Raw genomic sequence first — 16,925 nt, 5'->3', positions numbered from 1 at the left:
GGCCAAAGTAAGCGGGACGCAGTTTTGTGATTTTTGCCCCCGAGTGACACGTCTGGTGTCATGTGCTCCGATGCTTGTTTGTTGGTTACCTTTGCTATCCAAGCAATACGCGGGAGCCTTCTCCAGCATCCCAGCTCCAACGAGTCCGACTCTCTTGGTTTTCTACTTTCACAACCAGGGGTAGCTACGGGGTTAATCAGGAAGGCCGCTGCAAACTCGTGACACCGTCAACGTCCTGAGCCCGTGTCATGATGCACCGGGCTTTCCCTAATGTATGGCCAACAATGTGAGTTTTCTCTCCCGATCTCGGTATACAAATCTTACGAGTTTGGGGTGAATTATTGTCACCGAGACGGGTGCTTTCATCCAACTGCCTAAAGGACAAATGGCACTTAAGGGTGAGGTTCAGACACAATGAACTGGAGTGCTTAACAGCTTTCCGGCAACGTGACATGGCAGCTTGATCGTAAACCACCCTGGCACTTCCATTCTGCTGTCTGCTGCGTGCACTTTTATTCCCTGGGCGCAGATTGAATTAAAAATCAATATATGGTTAATGCTTAAAGGGGCGCCGGGATGCGCCGAGCAGGAGGTTTTTAAAGGATTGAGCCTTCCAAGGACAATTGACAGATCATTCGTTCATTTTATTTATTAAATTTATAAGCGGCCCCCTCGCGCTATTGTGCGAATCCGGGGGGGGCGGTTTACGACGCCGTAATTAACCATACGAAACGATTAAAACGGTGATGAGAGCGCTAACCCGTTAAGTCAAAGATTAAAATTAGCAGCGCGGGTTAAAGTAAGTACAGGAAGTCCTCAATTTACGGCCAAAAATTGAGCCCCAAATGTCGTGTCGTCAGGTCCGTTTTACGAGTTTTCTCGCCACATTTCTTAAGTGAAATCACGGCAGTTCTTAAATTGGTCACCCGGTTGTTAAGTGAATCTGGTTTCCTCCTCGAGGTTGCAAAAAAAGGGGACGACATGATCCCAGGACACAGCAACCGTCGTAAATATGAGTCAGCTGTCAAGCATCTGAATTTTGATCACGTGATGCGGGGTCCTAAGTATGAAAAACGATCATGGATCACTTTTTTTCGGTGCCACAGTGACTTCAAACCGTCACTTTAATGAATAGTCACTTTAATGAACCGTTTCTAAGTCAAGGACTACCTGTATTTCCTTTCATACGAATATAAGTTATTATATATGCTATAGATATACACATATTATTTATGTTCTGCTCCAAGTTATGATGCATTATGGAAATAAATAAGCAGTCACTGGTTTCACTTCAATCCACTCTTAAATCTGACTCCATTCAATTTCATTTTGTATATCGGCTCGTTCTTGGGTAGGTTTCAGTCTTCTTGTAAAAGAAAGCAAAACGGTTTTCACAAAGCTAAACTTTGTGGATTCATCTTGGGGCGGGATTGATAGGTTGTGGTCTTTTGAGTACTGCGGGACTACAAATCCCATGGTTTATGTGCATCGGTTGATGAGTAGTTTAGCTGAGAGAGACAGTAAAGACTGGAGAGCTGACACACGGCGAACTCCTGGTCTGTAAATGATGAAGACGTAAAAGAAAAGAAGACAGAAAAGAGAAAAGAGAAAAAGAAAAAAGAGAAAAGAGAAAAGAGAAAAGAGAAAAGAAAAAAGAAAAGAAAATGTGGGTACATCATAAAAGTATCAGAACGTTATATATCATTGCCTAAAATATTTATTAAAATTCATTTATGTATTTAGTTCTCGACTTACAACCAATAACTGAACCCAAAATTTCCGTTGCTAAGTAAGACAGTTTTTAAGTGGATTTTGCTCCATTTTACGACCTTTCTTGACACAGTTGTCAAGGGAATCCCTGCAGTTGTTGAGTTAGTAACACAGCCGTTAAGTGAATCTGGGGTCCCCGTTGACTTTAATTGTCAGAAGATCGCAAAAGGGGCTCATATGACCCCGGAACAGTACAACCGTCATAAACACATGCCAGTTGCCCGAATTTTGACCACGGGGATGGCTGCAATGGTCGTAAGTGCGAACAATGCTCACAAGTCACTTTTTTCAGGGCCTTTGTAACTTTGAATGGTGATTAAATGAATGGTTTGATTTGAGTTATAAGCCGAGAACTACCTGTATTTATTATTTCAGCTCATACACTCCTCCATTGTCCAAGATCTTGAGTTGCTTATAATGAAAATTTAAAAAAAAACAAGCGCAGATAATCACTAGATACTCGTCCGTTCCCTAATTCTCTTTAACAATCTAAATCGGGGGTGTCAAACTTGATTTCATTGAGGGCCATATCAGGGTTGTGTTTGACCTCGCGGGAGACGGACGGAGTGGACGTGGCCACTTCGCTGTCACTCGTGTCGGGGGCATCTGTGGCGGCACTTTGCCCAGAGGTGGGTTTCAGCAGGTTCTGACCAGTTCTGGCGAACCGGTAGCGGAAATTTTGAGTAGTTCGGAGAACCGGTAGTAAAAATTCTGACTGGCCTTGCCCCCATCTATTCTCTGCCTCACAATTCCCAGCTGATCGGGAGGAAATGGGGATTTTGCAGTATCCTTCCCCCTGGATTGGAGAGGGAATGGAGATTTTACAGTATCCTTCCCCTGCCATGCCCTCCAAGCCACGCCCACCAAGCTATGCCACGCCCACCAAGCCACACCCACAGAACCGATAGTAAAAAAATTTGAAACCCACCACTGACTTTGCCAGAGAAATCGGGTTCCCAAGCTGTTTATGGCTGCGATTGCTTCCTGCAACCCTCTGCCAGCGAAAAGAAGGCCGCATGTGGCCCTCCCGAGTTCTGTTTTCGCTGGCAGCGGTACCGCGGCAGAGGTGGCAGAGGCACTGTGGGCCAGTTCCCCGCTGTTTCCAGGGCGGATCCAGACTCCACTGGCCGGATCTAGCCCCCAGGCCTTGAGTTCGACACCCCTGTTATATAGGGTCTTATCTGAGGTAAACCCAGATATCTGAATTCCTCATAAAGTATCGTCCTTCAAGTGGGCTAGGCCACATCAGAAGAAAGATCTATTCTGTGAGGTCTATTCTGTGAACTTAGTTGTTTTTTTTGTAGGCCTTTCACGACCCAACTAGGTAATGCCATCAGTGCTATCTCTCACTGCCACCACCGATGATGCTATCTAGTTGGGTCACGAAACCTCTGCAAGAAAACAACCAAGCTCCGAGAGTACCATGGACCCCACAGTTCAACCTGAGTGCCTTGGTAAGGCCACACTTGCAATATTGCTTCCAGTTTTGCTCGCCACAAGGTAAAAAAAGATGCGGAGACTCTGGAAAGGGTGCAGAGAAGAGCAACGAAGATGATTAGGGGGCTGGAGGCTAAAACATATAAAGAAATGTTGCAGGAATTGGGTAGGTCTACTTCAGGGGTGGGTTCTAAAATTATTTACTACAGTTCTGTGGGCGTGGCTTATTTTGTGGGCGTGGCTTGATGGTCATGTGACAATTATTTAGGATTTAGCAGAGGTTCTGGTCTACCAGGCTTTTAACTGCTTGCAGAGCTGTACCGGTCTACCCATTTATTTTTTGCAGGCACTGGTCTACCCATTTATTTTTGCAGGCACTGATCTACTCATGTACTTTTGCAGGCACCGGTCTACTCATTTGTTTTCTTTTAACACTGATCAGCTGTAGGGCGGCCCTTTGAAGCCCCGCGGCAAGAGTTTAAACAGTTTTTGTCCCTCTAGTCATCAGCTGGGATTTAGGATTCCCATTTTAATAATCTGCCATGGACTGCATGATAGCACTGAATAAGGTAGGTGCCAAAGTGAGCATAGCACATAATCCGTTACTTCTCTCACACAAACTCCAACTCTTTAACGATTGGTACCATTAAAAACTATTATCTTAATCAAGACATTATTCCTTTAACCAAGTGCATATGGAACAATTTAGCATGCTCTGAAAAGAAGAAAAATACCTTGTTGCATCTGTGGGTGAGGCGTGTAACTTGGAGGATGTGAATATGGCAAATATCCTGCAGGGCTCTGAGGAGCATATGGACTAGGCACTGGACTGTTTTGTGGTGCCATGAATGTCTACTTCAGGGGTGGGTTCTAAAATTTTTTACTACCGGTTCTGTAGGCGTGGCTTATTTTGTGGGCGTGGCTTGATGGTCATGTGACAATTCTTTAGGATTTAGCAGAGGTATTTTTGCAGGCACTGGTCTACCATTTATTTTTGCAGGCACTGGTCTACCCATTTATTCTTGCAGGCACTGGTCTACTCATGTATTTTTGTAGGCACTGATCTACCCATTTATTTTTGCAGGCACTGGTCTACTCATTTGTTTTCTTTTAACACTGATCAGCTGTAGGGCGGCCCTTTGAAGCCCCGGCAAGAGTTTAAACAGTTTTTTTCCTCCTAGCCATCAGCTGGGACTCAGGAGGCAGCAATGGATTGGGGTGGGGCCAAATAAAAGGTAAGAATAACGCGGGGGGTGGGTGAGTGGAAGAATCGGTTCGGTGACATCATATCGTCACTGCTACCGGCTCGTGAGAACCGGGCCAAACCGGGAGGAACCCACCACTGGTCTACTTTGATGAAAAGAAGGACTAGGGGAGACATAATAGCAGTGTTCCAGTATCTCAGGGGCTGCCCCAAAGAAGAGGGAGCCAAGCTATTCTCCAAAGCACCTGAAAGCAGGAGAAGAAGCAACGGATGGAAACTAAGCAAGGAGAGAAGCAACCTAGAACTAAGGAAAAATGAGTTTGACACCCCTGATCTCAACACAAACTAAAAAAAAAAAAAAAAAACAACCAGATTTAAAACGAAGCCAGGCTGACGTTTTCCCCATTCCCCCAATTTTAACCACTGTCCGTCTTAAGGTCCAGCGTGGCAGCTTGGATGGGAAATCAGCTTTTCGCACGATGCGCCAGGAATTTCACAAATACCGAGTGACTTAAACCGATGGGATCTTCGAAGCCTCTCTCTAGCACAGATTAACTAATGAAAAAAAAAAAACAACACCCAAAAACCTGTGAAATTGCTCTCCAATCTTCTTTCCCCCCCCCCGTCCCCCAGACGAGACGTGTTCGCGGCAACGGGAACGAGGCCGTTTCGCGGCAACCCATCTGGCCTGCCCGCAAGACCGTGGGTGATGAAATTAATGGGCCACACACCATTTGTGTAGAGCTTTCCAGTCGCAATCCAGGAATCCGATTTGTCACACAATTACAAGAGAGGATTTGGACGCCGGGGTCCCCCCCGCAGCCCCCCTTTCTCCCAATCTCTCGAAGTGCAGGACAAATGTGACAGATTTGTCACCTAAACCGTTTGCAGGCTGTGTGTTTGCACAACTCAAAACCTTGGCAAGAGGCCGCAAGCCGCCCGCCTGTTATATATACACCCTGATGGCTTTTCTAAGGAGGCCATAAATTCAGATGGCATCCAAAACACTGAAAAGCTGCCAGACTTCATAGATCCTGCTGGTGTGTGGGGGGGGGATTATCGACAGATAGTCTTTGACGTACAACAGTTCGCTTAGTGACCGAGGTTACAATAGGACTGAAAAAAGCGGCTTATGACCGTTTTTCACACTTACAACCATTACAGCATCCCCATTTTGTGATCAAAATTCAGGCTTTTGGTAACTGGCTCCTAAGATGTCAGGTAGCACTGATGATGTTACCTACATGGGTAATGAAACGTCTTCAAAGAAGCAACCAAGCTCAGAGAGCACAGAGGACCCCATCAGGGGTGGGTTCTAAATTTTTTTACTACTGGTTCTGTGGGCGTGGCTTATTTTGTGGGTGTGGCTTGGAGGTCATGTGACTAGGTGGGCGTGGGTAGCTGGTCAGAGTCATTTCTGGAAGGTCCTCGCACTTACAACCCGACTCATTTGTTTGCTTTTAACACTGATCAGCTGTAGGGCGGCCCTTTGAAGCCCCGCGGCAAGAGTTTCAACAGTTTTTTTCCCTCTAGTCATCAGCTGGGACTCAGGAGGCAGCAATAGATTGGGGGTGGGGCCAAATAAAAGGTAAGAATAACATGGGGGGGGGAGAGTGGGGGGGAAGAACCGGTTCGGTGACGTCATATCGTCACCGGCTCTGCCGAACTGGACCGAACCGGGAGGAACCCACCACTGGACCCCATAGTCCTTCCTGCTCCTCCTCCTCCTCCTTCCTGCAATCCCCACTCCCTTCTGGCACTGATAATGTTACCTTGTTGGGTAATGAAACGCCTGCAAGGAAGCAACCAAGCTCAGAGAGCAGCAAGGGCCGCTCACGATGTCATGATTCAGTCACACGGTGCCCGTGGTGATCGGTGAGTAATTGAAGAACGGCCTCTATCCGAACCAACCATGGCAGCTGCCGAAAAGGTAGTCCTCGACTTACAACCGTTCATTTAGTGACTGCTCAAAGTTACGGCGGCACTGAAAACAGTGACTTACGACCGCTTTTCACGCTGATGACCATCTCCATATCATCTTCCTTGGTCACGTGATGAAAATTCAGGCGCTTGGTAACTGACTCGTATTTATGACGGTTGCAATGTCCCGGCGTCATGTGATTCCCCTTTTGTGACCTTCTCAAAAGCAAAGTCAACGGGGAAGCCAGATTCACTTAACAGCCATGTTACTAACTTAACAATTGCAGCGAAACACGTAATTATTGACCGACAGGAAAGGTCGTAAAATTGGGCAAAATTTACTTCACTGTCTCACTTAGCAACAGAAATTTTGGGCTCAATGGTGGCTGTAAGTTGAGGACTACCTGTTTTGGAAATACAAATGGGAGCTGGTTGATCATCCTAACTGTGACTGTGTGAATGTCCTGCAAACTTTGTATTGTATTGGGGCGGAAGGTCCCCCTCAGAAGATTCCCTGGATCCCTGCATGAAATACATTAATTATCTCGAGAGGGCGGCTGTACAAGTCTCAATGGTTTAGATATCAGGCCAGAGGTTTATTCACTCCAGTAACTGCTCATACATCATTTAATTTTATTCATAATTTTATGCATTATTTGTATTGTGAGTTTTTAACATAATTCACTGTTCTGGGGTTTTGCATTTCGGATAAACATTTTATATGCTGCTTTTATGAATTGTATGCATGAATGCTATATTCTGTTACCTCATGCAAGATAGATAGATAGATAGATAGATAGATAGATAGATAGATGGATGGATGGATGGATGGATGGATGGATAGATAGGATGGATGGATGGATGGATGGATGGATGGATGGATGGATAGGATGGATGGATGGATGGATGGATGGATGGATGGATGGATGGATAGATAGATAGATAGATAGATAGATAGATAGATAGATAGGATGGATGGATGGATGATGGATAGACAGATGACAGATAGATAGATAGATAGATAGATAGATAGATAGGATGGGTGGATGGATGGATGATGATAGATAGATAGATAGATAGATAGATAGGATGGGTGGATGGATGGATGGATGGATGGATGGATGGATGATAGATAGATAGGTAGATAGATAGGATGGGTGGATGGAATGGATGGATAGAGAGAGATTATAGACGATAAATAGATAGATAGATAGATAGATAGATAGATAGATAGATAGATAGATAGATAGGATGGGTGGATGGATGGATGGATGATGGATAGACAGATGATAGATAGATAGGATGGGTGCATAGAATGGATGGATAGAGATTATAGATGATAGATAGATAGATAGATAGATAGATAGATAGATAGATAGATAGATGATAGGATGGGTGGATGGATGGATGGATGATGGATAGACAGATGATAGATAGATAGATAGATAGATAGATAGGATGGGTGCATGGAATGGATGGATGGATGGATAGATGGATAGATAGATAGATAGATAGATAGATAGATAGATAGATAGATAGATAGATAGATAGGATGGGTGGATGGATGGATGGATGATGGATAGACAGATGATAGATAGATAGATAGATAGATAGATAGATAGGATGGGTGCATGGAATGGATGGATAGATTATAGATGATAGATAGATAGATAGATAGATAGATAGATAGATAGGATGGGTGGATGGATGGATGGATGATGGATAGACAGATGATAGATAGATAGGATGGGTGCATGGAATGGATGGATAGATTATAGATGATAGATAGATAGATAGATAGATAGATAGATAGATAGATAGATAGGATGGATGGATGGATGATGGATAGACAGATGATAGATAGATAGATAGATAGATAGATAGATAGATAGGATGGGTGCATGGAATGGATGGATAGAGATTATAGATGATAGATAGATAGATAGATAGATAGATAGATAGATAGATAGGATGGATGGATGGATGATGGATAGACAGATGATAGATAGATAGATAGATAGATAGATAGATAGATAGATAGGATGGGTGCATGGAATGGATGGATAGAGATTATAGATGATAGATAGATAGATAGATAGATAGATAGATAGATAGATAGATAGGATGGGTGCATGGAATGGATGGATAGAGATTATAGATGATAGATAGATAGATAGATAGATAGGATGGGTGCATGGAATGGATGGATAGATTATAGATGATAGATAGATAGATAGATAGATAGATAGATAGATAGATAGATAGGATGGATGGATGGATGATGGATAGACAGATGATAGATAGATAGATAGATAGATAGATAGATAGGATGGGTGGATGGAATGGATGGATAGAGATTATAGATGATAGATAGATAGATAGATAGATAGATAGATAGATAGATAGATAGATAGATAGATAGGATGGATGGATGGATGATGGATAGACAGATGATAGATAGATAGATAGATAGATAGATAGATAGGATGGGTGCATGGAATGGATGGATAGAGATTATAGATGATAGATAGATAGATAGATAGATAGATAGATAGATAGATAGATAGATAGGATGGATGGATGGATGATGGATAGACAGATGATAGATAGATAGATAGATAGATAGATAGATAGGATGGGTGGATGGAATGGATGGATAGAGATTATAGATGATAGATAGATAGATAGATAGATAGATAGATAGATAGATAGATAGGATGGATGGATGGATGATGGATAGACAGATGATAGATAGATAGATAGATAGATAGATAGATAGATAGGATGGGTGGATGGAATGGATGGATAGAGATTATAGATGATAGATAGATAGATAGATAGATAGATAGATAGATAGATAGATAGATAGGATGGATGGATGGATGATGGATAGACAGATGATAGATAGATAGATAGATAGATAGATAGATAGATAGGATGGGTGGATGGATGGATGATCGGTAGACAGGATAGATAGATAGATAGACTCTTTGTGAAAGCGTAATGATTCTAGGCTGATGGCTCTCTTGACGCCACCCCCAGGGCTCTTCTGCAAAAAAAAGTAGACAAGAGAGCCGACGTTTCCCGCCCACTTTATTTATTTATTTATTTATTTCAACCTTGCTAGAGATGTGCCGAACGGAACTTTCGCTGCTGCCTTCCTTTCGTTTTGTGCACCAACGAGACGCGCAGGGGGTTGTGCGAAACGGGCAAGATCTTCCAAACCACAGAAAAAGGAAACGAAAGATCACCGCCCACCCCACCGCGGTGCCCAGCCGCTCTCCTTCCTTCGAAGCAAAACGGGAAGCGCAAATAAAAAAAAAAAACTACCGGGGTTACAAAAATGGTTTCATTCTTCTTTCGTTTTAAATTTCAAAGCCGGAAAAGTTTGTGTGTTGTGTGCTTGCGTGCGTGCGTATGTGTGTAAAAGGTGCTCTGACATGCCTCTAATTGATTCGTTTTACACCATCCGGGAAAGGATAACGGAGATTTGTGGAACAGTTTTCTCTTTCTCTCTGGCCTGCATATATCACTCATTTACCCATCTTAATTCAATTAAACAGAGTAAGGACAGTTTGACCGAGGAATGAACCATATTTTAAACGGACGGCATTGCTATTTAAATCAGAACATGTCAACCGCTGTTATTCTCCGCTAGGAACTTCCGATCTGCGACTTTCACTCCCCGAGGTCAACGGAGGGTCACCCGTCATCCCAAACCCCTGCCGAGCCAGGACCTCTTGAATACAGGTAGCCCTCGACTTACGACCAAATTTCCCTTGCCAAGCAAAACGGTTGCTAAGTGAGGTGCGCCCCATTTGTATGACTTTTCTTTGGGCCACGGTTGTTAAGCGAATCGCCACAGCTGTTCAGCGAATCAGGCAATTGCTCGGTGAACCTGGCTTCCCCGTTGACTTTGCTCATCGGACGGTCGCAAAAAGGGGATGGCGTGACCCGGGGGGGACGCTGCGACCGTCGTAAAGACGCGCGTGTTTTGCCGAACGTCCTGATTTTGATGGCGGAATCACGGGGATGCTACAACGGTCGTAAAACCGGGCCGTCCGTCACTCTCTTCGGTGCTGTTGTAACTTAAAATGGTCACTAAATGAATGGTGGTAAGGTGAGGACTACCCTGTTTCTCTGAAAATAAGACCTCCCCTGATAATAATAAGCCCAATTGGGCTTTTGAGCGCATGCCCTAAAATTAACCCCCCCTGAAAATAAGCCCTCAGGCAACTCAGCTGGGGATCGTCAGAATCTTTTGAAAGCATTTTTTAACAACCTCTTCGCCGAAGAGATTGTAGAAAAAATGGTTTTAAAAGTAAAAAAAAAAAAAAACAAAAAATGGCCACGGCCACCCAGTCACATTACCCTCCCACCAAGCCACGCCCACAGAACCAGTAGTAACAAATTTTAGATTTCACCACTGCCCCACTCCCCTTCAGCACTGATGACGTTACCTAGTTGGGTAATAAAAGGCCTGCAGGCAAATAGCCAAGGACCCTACTGCCTTGAATTTCACCAGGGGCTACCAAGCGATAAAAGGACCCCATGTTAAACGGGAGAGAACACCCACAGCAGTGAGGTTTGCTTTGAAATGGAGGAGAAAAACGGAGTGTGGTTTTGCTGCTTCCACAAGAGATTGCCGTTTACACACACACATGCACAACAGCACACACCCAGACACGGAGAGACAAAAAAACAACAACTTCATAATGAAAGAGCATCGCTTTGAAGGATGCTTCGGGGTGAGCGGCCCAAACTGCTCATCCGAGACTTTGGCTAAAAGGAAAGTTGTGTCACTAACACAGCGGCGAAATGTCGCTTCCAGGGGAAGTAATTCACACCCTTAAAATTGGCCAACGATATCATCAGCTCTCCTAAAATCACAGGAATGTCATCCTCTGCCAAGCTGGAGAGTTCTTTTCCAACACTGGAGGAAGGTTTTCGGTTCAAAACATTACGCTCCAGGCCACGAATGCTCAACCTTGGCCCCTTTAAGACGGGCGGACTTCAACTCCCAGAATTCCCCAGAAGGGAAGGGGGGGGTTGCAGAGAGGAGGAGGGGGGGAGGAGGAGGAGGAGGGAGGAAGACAATCACTGTGGGGTCCTTGGTGCTCTCTGAGCTTGGTTGGCTCCTTGCAGACATTTCATGACCCAACTAAATAACATCATCAGGGCTAGAGGGAGTGGTGTTTATGAAATGGAGGAGGAGGAAGAGGAAGAGGTGTTGTTGTTGTTGTTGGTGGTGGTGGTGGAGGAGGAGGAGAAGGAGGAGGAGGAGGAGGAGGAGGAGGAGGAAGACAATCACTGTGGGGTCCTTGGTGCTCTCTGAGCTTAGTTGTTTCCTTGCAGACATTTCATGACCCAACTAAATAACATCATCAGGGCTAGAAGGGAGTGGTGTTTATGAAGTGGAGGAGGAGGAAGAGGAGGAGGAGGGAGGAAAACAATCACTGTGGGGTTCTTGGTACTCTCTGAGCTTGGTTGGCTCCTTGAAGATGTTTCATGACCCACCTAGATAACATCATCAGGGCTAGAGGGAGTGGTGTTTATGAAATGGAGGAAGAGGAAGAGGAAGAGGTGGTGGTGGTGGTGGTGGTGGTGGTGGTGGTGGTGGTGGAGGAGGAGGAGGAGGAGGAGGAAGACAATCATTGTGGGGTCCTTGGTGCCCTCTGAGCTTGGTTGGCTCCTTGAAGACGTTTCATGACCCAACTAAATAACATCATCAGGGCTAGAAGGGAGTGGTGTTTATGAAGTGGAGGAGGATGAAGAGGAGGAGGATGAAGAGGAGGAGGAAGAGGAGGAGGAGGGAGGAAGACAACCACTGTGGGATTCTTGGTGCTCTCTGAACTTGGTTGGCTCCTTGAAGACGTTTCATGACCCAACTAGATAACATCATCAGGGTTAGAAGGGAGTGGGGTTTGTTAGGATATTGTTTGAGCCTAACTATGTTGTCCAGGCAATATAAGTGTACTGTAACTTTAATCTGTAAATGTATTATGTGACTTTAATGCTGATCTAACAGTAAAGAACCACTGAGAACACTAACCCTGACAGAGCAACCAACTTGTCAATTTACAGAGACCGAACCCCACTCCCTTTTACACTGATGAGGCTACCTAGCTGGGTCACGCAATGTCTGCGAGAAAACAACCGAGCTCCAAGAGCTCCAAGGATCCCGCCGTTCAACCCTGAGCTACAAATAGATCTCTTCTATTGGAAGCCGCGAATCTGATCCTTAAAGGAGAGGCTCTCCCCCGGGGAAGTCACCTCCTGGGGAATGTCCGGGGCGGACGGACGGACGGACGGACGGACGGCGGCATCAGAAACGGTCAAGTGGAAACGAAGTGGATTTAACAAAGTGAAGTCCAGGTCAACCTGCCTGCAATAATTGGGGAGGGGAGAAGGTCACGCGGATGACCGAGAGGTGTCAAAAAAAACCACCTCTCACCTAACAGCCAGGGCATTGCCCTCTCCTGTCCCACCTTTGCTCCCCGAAGGAGAGGAAAAGGGGGACAACCAGGGCCTGACCCCTCTGCGGCTGCCTTGGGAGGGGTCAGGCCCTGGTTGTCCCCCTTTTCCTTCTCTCGAAAGGCTTTCTCCTTCTTAAGGCCACGCTGGGCACCGTGCCACAAAAACGACTGTATAATTCCTCGCCTCCCGCCCTCCCTGCCCCCCCACCCCCACCCCAACCTCCTGCTGCGTCAGGCGACGGGGAGGTTAGGAGGTAATCAAGCTTACGGATTAAGGCTCGCCAAAGCTACAAGATCAGCACAGGTCGGGCGGAGGAGTGGGGGGGGGCGTTGATTAACCCTTGAAAGGACAGGGGTTGCTGTGCCAGCCGTAGCTCGAATGGAAAACAACCGACAGACACACAAGAGGCATGAAGGCACGTGGTGGTGGTGAGGTCTGCAATCTAAGGCCTGGCCAAGAAATGGCTTGGAGGTCGGGTCTCCCCGGGACGGGGACAGATAATACTCTACCAAATAGAAGATTCAAAGAATTAGAAGAGAAAATAGAAGAGAAGAGAAGAGAAGAGAAGAGAAGAGAAGAGAAGAGAAGAGAAGAGAAGAGAAGAGAAGAGAAGAGAATAATTGGAACGGACCTTGAAGGTTTTCTAGAATAGAATAAAATATAGAATAGAATATATATAATATACAATAGAATAAAATAAAATATAGAAGAGAAGAGAAGAGAAGAGAAGAGAAGAGAAGAGAAGAGAAGAGAAGAGAAGAGAAGAGAATAATTGGAACGGACCTTGAAGGTTTTCTAGAATAGAATAAAATATAGAATAGAATATATATAATATACAATAGAATAAAATAAAATATAGAAGAGAAGAGAAGAGAAGAGAAGAGAAGAGAAGAGAATAATTGGAAGGGACCTTGAAGGCCTTTTAGAATAGAATAGAATATCGTATACAATATACAATATAATAAAATAAAATATAGAATAGAATAGAATAGAATAGAATAGAATAGAATGGAATGGAATGGAATGGAATGGAATGGAAGGGAAGGGAAGGGAAGGGAAGGGAAGGGAAGAGAAGAGAAGAGAAGAGAAGAGAAGAGAAGAGAAGAGAAGAGAAGAGAAGAGAAGAGAAGAGAAGAGAATAATTGGAAAGGACCTTGAAGGTTTTCTAGAATAGAATAAAATATAGAATAGATTATACAATAGAATAAAATAAAATGTAGAATAGAATAGAATAGAATAGAGAAGAGAAGAGAAGAGAAGAGAAGAGAAGAGAAGAGAAGAGAAGAGAAGAGAATAATTGGAATGGACCTTGAAGGTTTTCTAGAATAGAATAAAATATAGAATGGAATATACAATAGAATAAAATAAAATGTAGAATAGAGAAGAGAAGAGAAGAGAAGAGAAGAGAAGAGAAGAGAAGAGAAGAGAAGAGAATAATTGGAAGGGATCTTGAAGGCTTTTTAGAATAGAATAGAATAGAATAGAATATACAATATACAATAGAATAAAATAAAATATAGAATAGAATAAAATGTAGAATAGAAAAGAATAGATTTAGAACAGTATTAGAACAGATCATAGGTGTCTTGAATGCAATCCCCAAACAACTTGACATTGACAAATTCACCTTCCCCCCATTGCAAAAGGCAGATTTACCCAGAACAGCTTCCATCCTGTGATAATAACTCTTTTAACACCACAAAACATCCACATCTGTTTATCCCAGGTGCTTGAGAAGGACTCAATAGGCGGATAAAAATGCCAAATCCAACCTGAACATCTGGTTGGCTGTGCAACGAACCAGAATAGGAATAGAATCATAGGGCGTGTGGGGCTGGGAGTGGGGCTTGGAGGTCTTCTGCTCCAACTCCCTGCTCTGGAAAGGAGACACAATTGCATCATTCTGGGCAAATGGGTGTCCAATCTTTCCTTAAAACCCTTCAGTGTTGGAGGAGCATCTATACTTTCTGGAGGCAAGTTGTTCCACTGGTTAATCGTTCTCACTGCCAGAAAAGTCCCCCCTTAATTATTTCCAGGTTGGATCTCCCTCTGACCAGCTTCTGCCCAAAGAGAGGAGATGCAAAATTAATACATTATTAAATTGGGCCACCCTAGAATCTGGAACAAAGAGGTTTGCCCTCAACCACAATCTTCCATCTTCCCAGTTGGTAGGAGATGGACATTTCTTGAGGGTACTTTGAGTTGGGTTTTTGTACTGAGGCTAGTTTTTTGTACAAGAGGGACGCGGTGGCTCAGTGGCTAAGACGCTGAGCTTGTTGATTGAAAGGTCGGCAGTTCGGCAGTTCAAATCCCTAGTGCCACGCAACAGGGTGAGCTCCCGTGACTTGTTCCAGCTTCTGCCAACCTAGCAGTTCGAAAGCAGGTAAAAAATGCAAGTAGAAAAATAGGGACCACTTTTGGTGGGAAGGGAACAGCGTTCCGTGCGCCTTTGGCGTTGAGTCATGCTGGCCACATGACCACGGAGACATCTTTCATGACATCATCACCCAGCAAGAATCAACCAAGCCTGGGACAAAGACAACCTACATAGTTACCCCTGCATGACCCCATGGGAGTCTGACAACCAATCAGAATACAAGCTCAAATTCAAAAGCCCAGAGTGGGCATCAAACCCAGGTACTCTCAGCATCTCTTCCCTCTTTTTATCCAGGACCTCAAATCCATGTGGTCCTGCCCACCATTAAACCATCTTTTCAAGCAGTCTCCATGTTTCCAGTGTCTTTCTTCCCACTTGGAGCTGAACCCAGATGGACGCTTCTTCCAACAATTCCCTGGCTAAACCTCTTCCCGTAAGACAAAACAGGAGACTGTGGCATCACGAGAAGTGACAATACCATTTATACACCTTTTATACATTTATACCATTTATACATTTATGCACCTGGAATACGGCATCCAGTTCTGGTCACAATACAAAAAAAAAAAGAAGTTGAGACTCTAGAAAGAGTGCAGAGAAGAGCAACCAAGATGATTAGAGCTGGGGTCTCCAACCTTGGCAACTTTAAGACTTGTGGACTTCAACTCCCAGAATTCCTCAGCCTGAGGTATTCTGGGAGTTGAAGTCCACAAGTCTTAAAGTTGCCAAGGTTGGAGACCCCTGGATTAGAGGGCTGGAAGCCAAATTATACGATGCATGGCTGAGGAAGCGAGGTACGTCTAGACTCTAGTCTAACAAAGAGAAGGACTGAGGTGACATGAGAGCAGTTCCAATATTTGGGTGGGTGGGTGGGTTGTCATACAGAGGAGGGGATCGACTTATTCTCCAAAACACCCGGGGGCAGGAAAAGAAGTAATGGTGGAAGGTCTTTAAGGAGAGACCATACCTACAACTAAAGAGAAATTTCCTGAGTGTGAGACCAATTCATCCGTGGAAGGATTTATCTCCTGAACTTGTGGTTGCTCCAACACTGGAGGTCTATGGAGATTCTCAGTCATTCAGGTCATGGTTGTCCTGAAGGTGTTTGTTTCAAAAGGCAACTGGACTTTCTGGTTTTTCTTTGAAGATGTTTGAAGCTCTCCTGAAGAAGCTTCTTGGATGAGAAGAGAAACATCTTCAAAGAAAAACCAAAAAGTCCAGTTGCCTCTTGAAAAAACACCTTTGGGTCTAACACTGGAGGTTTTCAAGAAGAGATTGGACAGCCATTATCTGGAAACCCCCCCCCCCCTTTTTTCAGTCTTTTTTAGCTTTTTAAATTGTCAAATGGGTTTTAGTTTTCAATGTTTTAAATTTTTGGGCCACAGTTATTTAATTCTTTTAATAATTTTAAATTTTGTATTGATATGTGTTTTAGTTCTGGCTGTGCACCGCCCTGAGTCCACTAGGAGAAGGGCGGGATATAAATTGAATAAATAATAATAATAAATAATAATGGTATAGGACCTTCAGCTCTAGCAATGGGTTGGACTAGGTTCCTTCTGTCCCTTTGATTCTATGATTCATTTTCTTCCCAGCTAAATATGGATAAATATTCCAGTCAGTCTCAGCCAACTTTTTCTGTCTCCTATTATGCCTGTCTCTGTGTCTTTGCTGAGATTGATCCAATCACTTAAATATGAGCCAGCCGTGTGCAGCAGCTGCCAAAAAAGCCAACACAGT

General features: G+C 44.2%; 1 protein-coding gene across 1 annotated transcript in view; it reads right to left on the bottom strand.

Moving 5' to 3' along the window:
* Window positions 1-623: 623 nt before the first annotated feature.
* The window catches only part of BCAS3 (BCAS3 microtubule associated cell migration factor), a 464,753-nt gene continuing 448,451 nt past the window's right edge, over window positions 624-16,925 (bottom strand). Inside the window, exon 23 of the mRNA XM_070931996.1 lies at window positions 624-1,558. Within this exon, the coding sequence (XP_070788097.1) occupies window positions 1,464-1,558 (95 nt within the window). The 3' untranslated portion in view covers window positions 624-1,463. The remainder of the gene's footprint in view (window positions 1,559-16,925) is intronic.

This window comes from Pituophis catenifer, unplaced genomic scaffold (assembly GCF_029215685.1).
Source record: "Pituophis catenifer annectens isolate HBS135680 unplaced genomic scaffold, rPitCat1.0.hap2 SCAF_1, whole genome shotgun sequence".
In the NCBI taxonomy this organism is placed as follows: Eukaryota; Metazoa; Chordata; class Lepidosauria; order Squamata; family Colubridae; genus Pituophis; species Pituophis catenifer.
The sequence above is the reverse complement of the archived record's forward strand: the minus strand, read 5'-3'. Positions and strand labels throughout refer to the sequence as shown.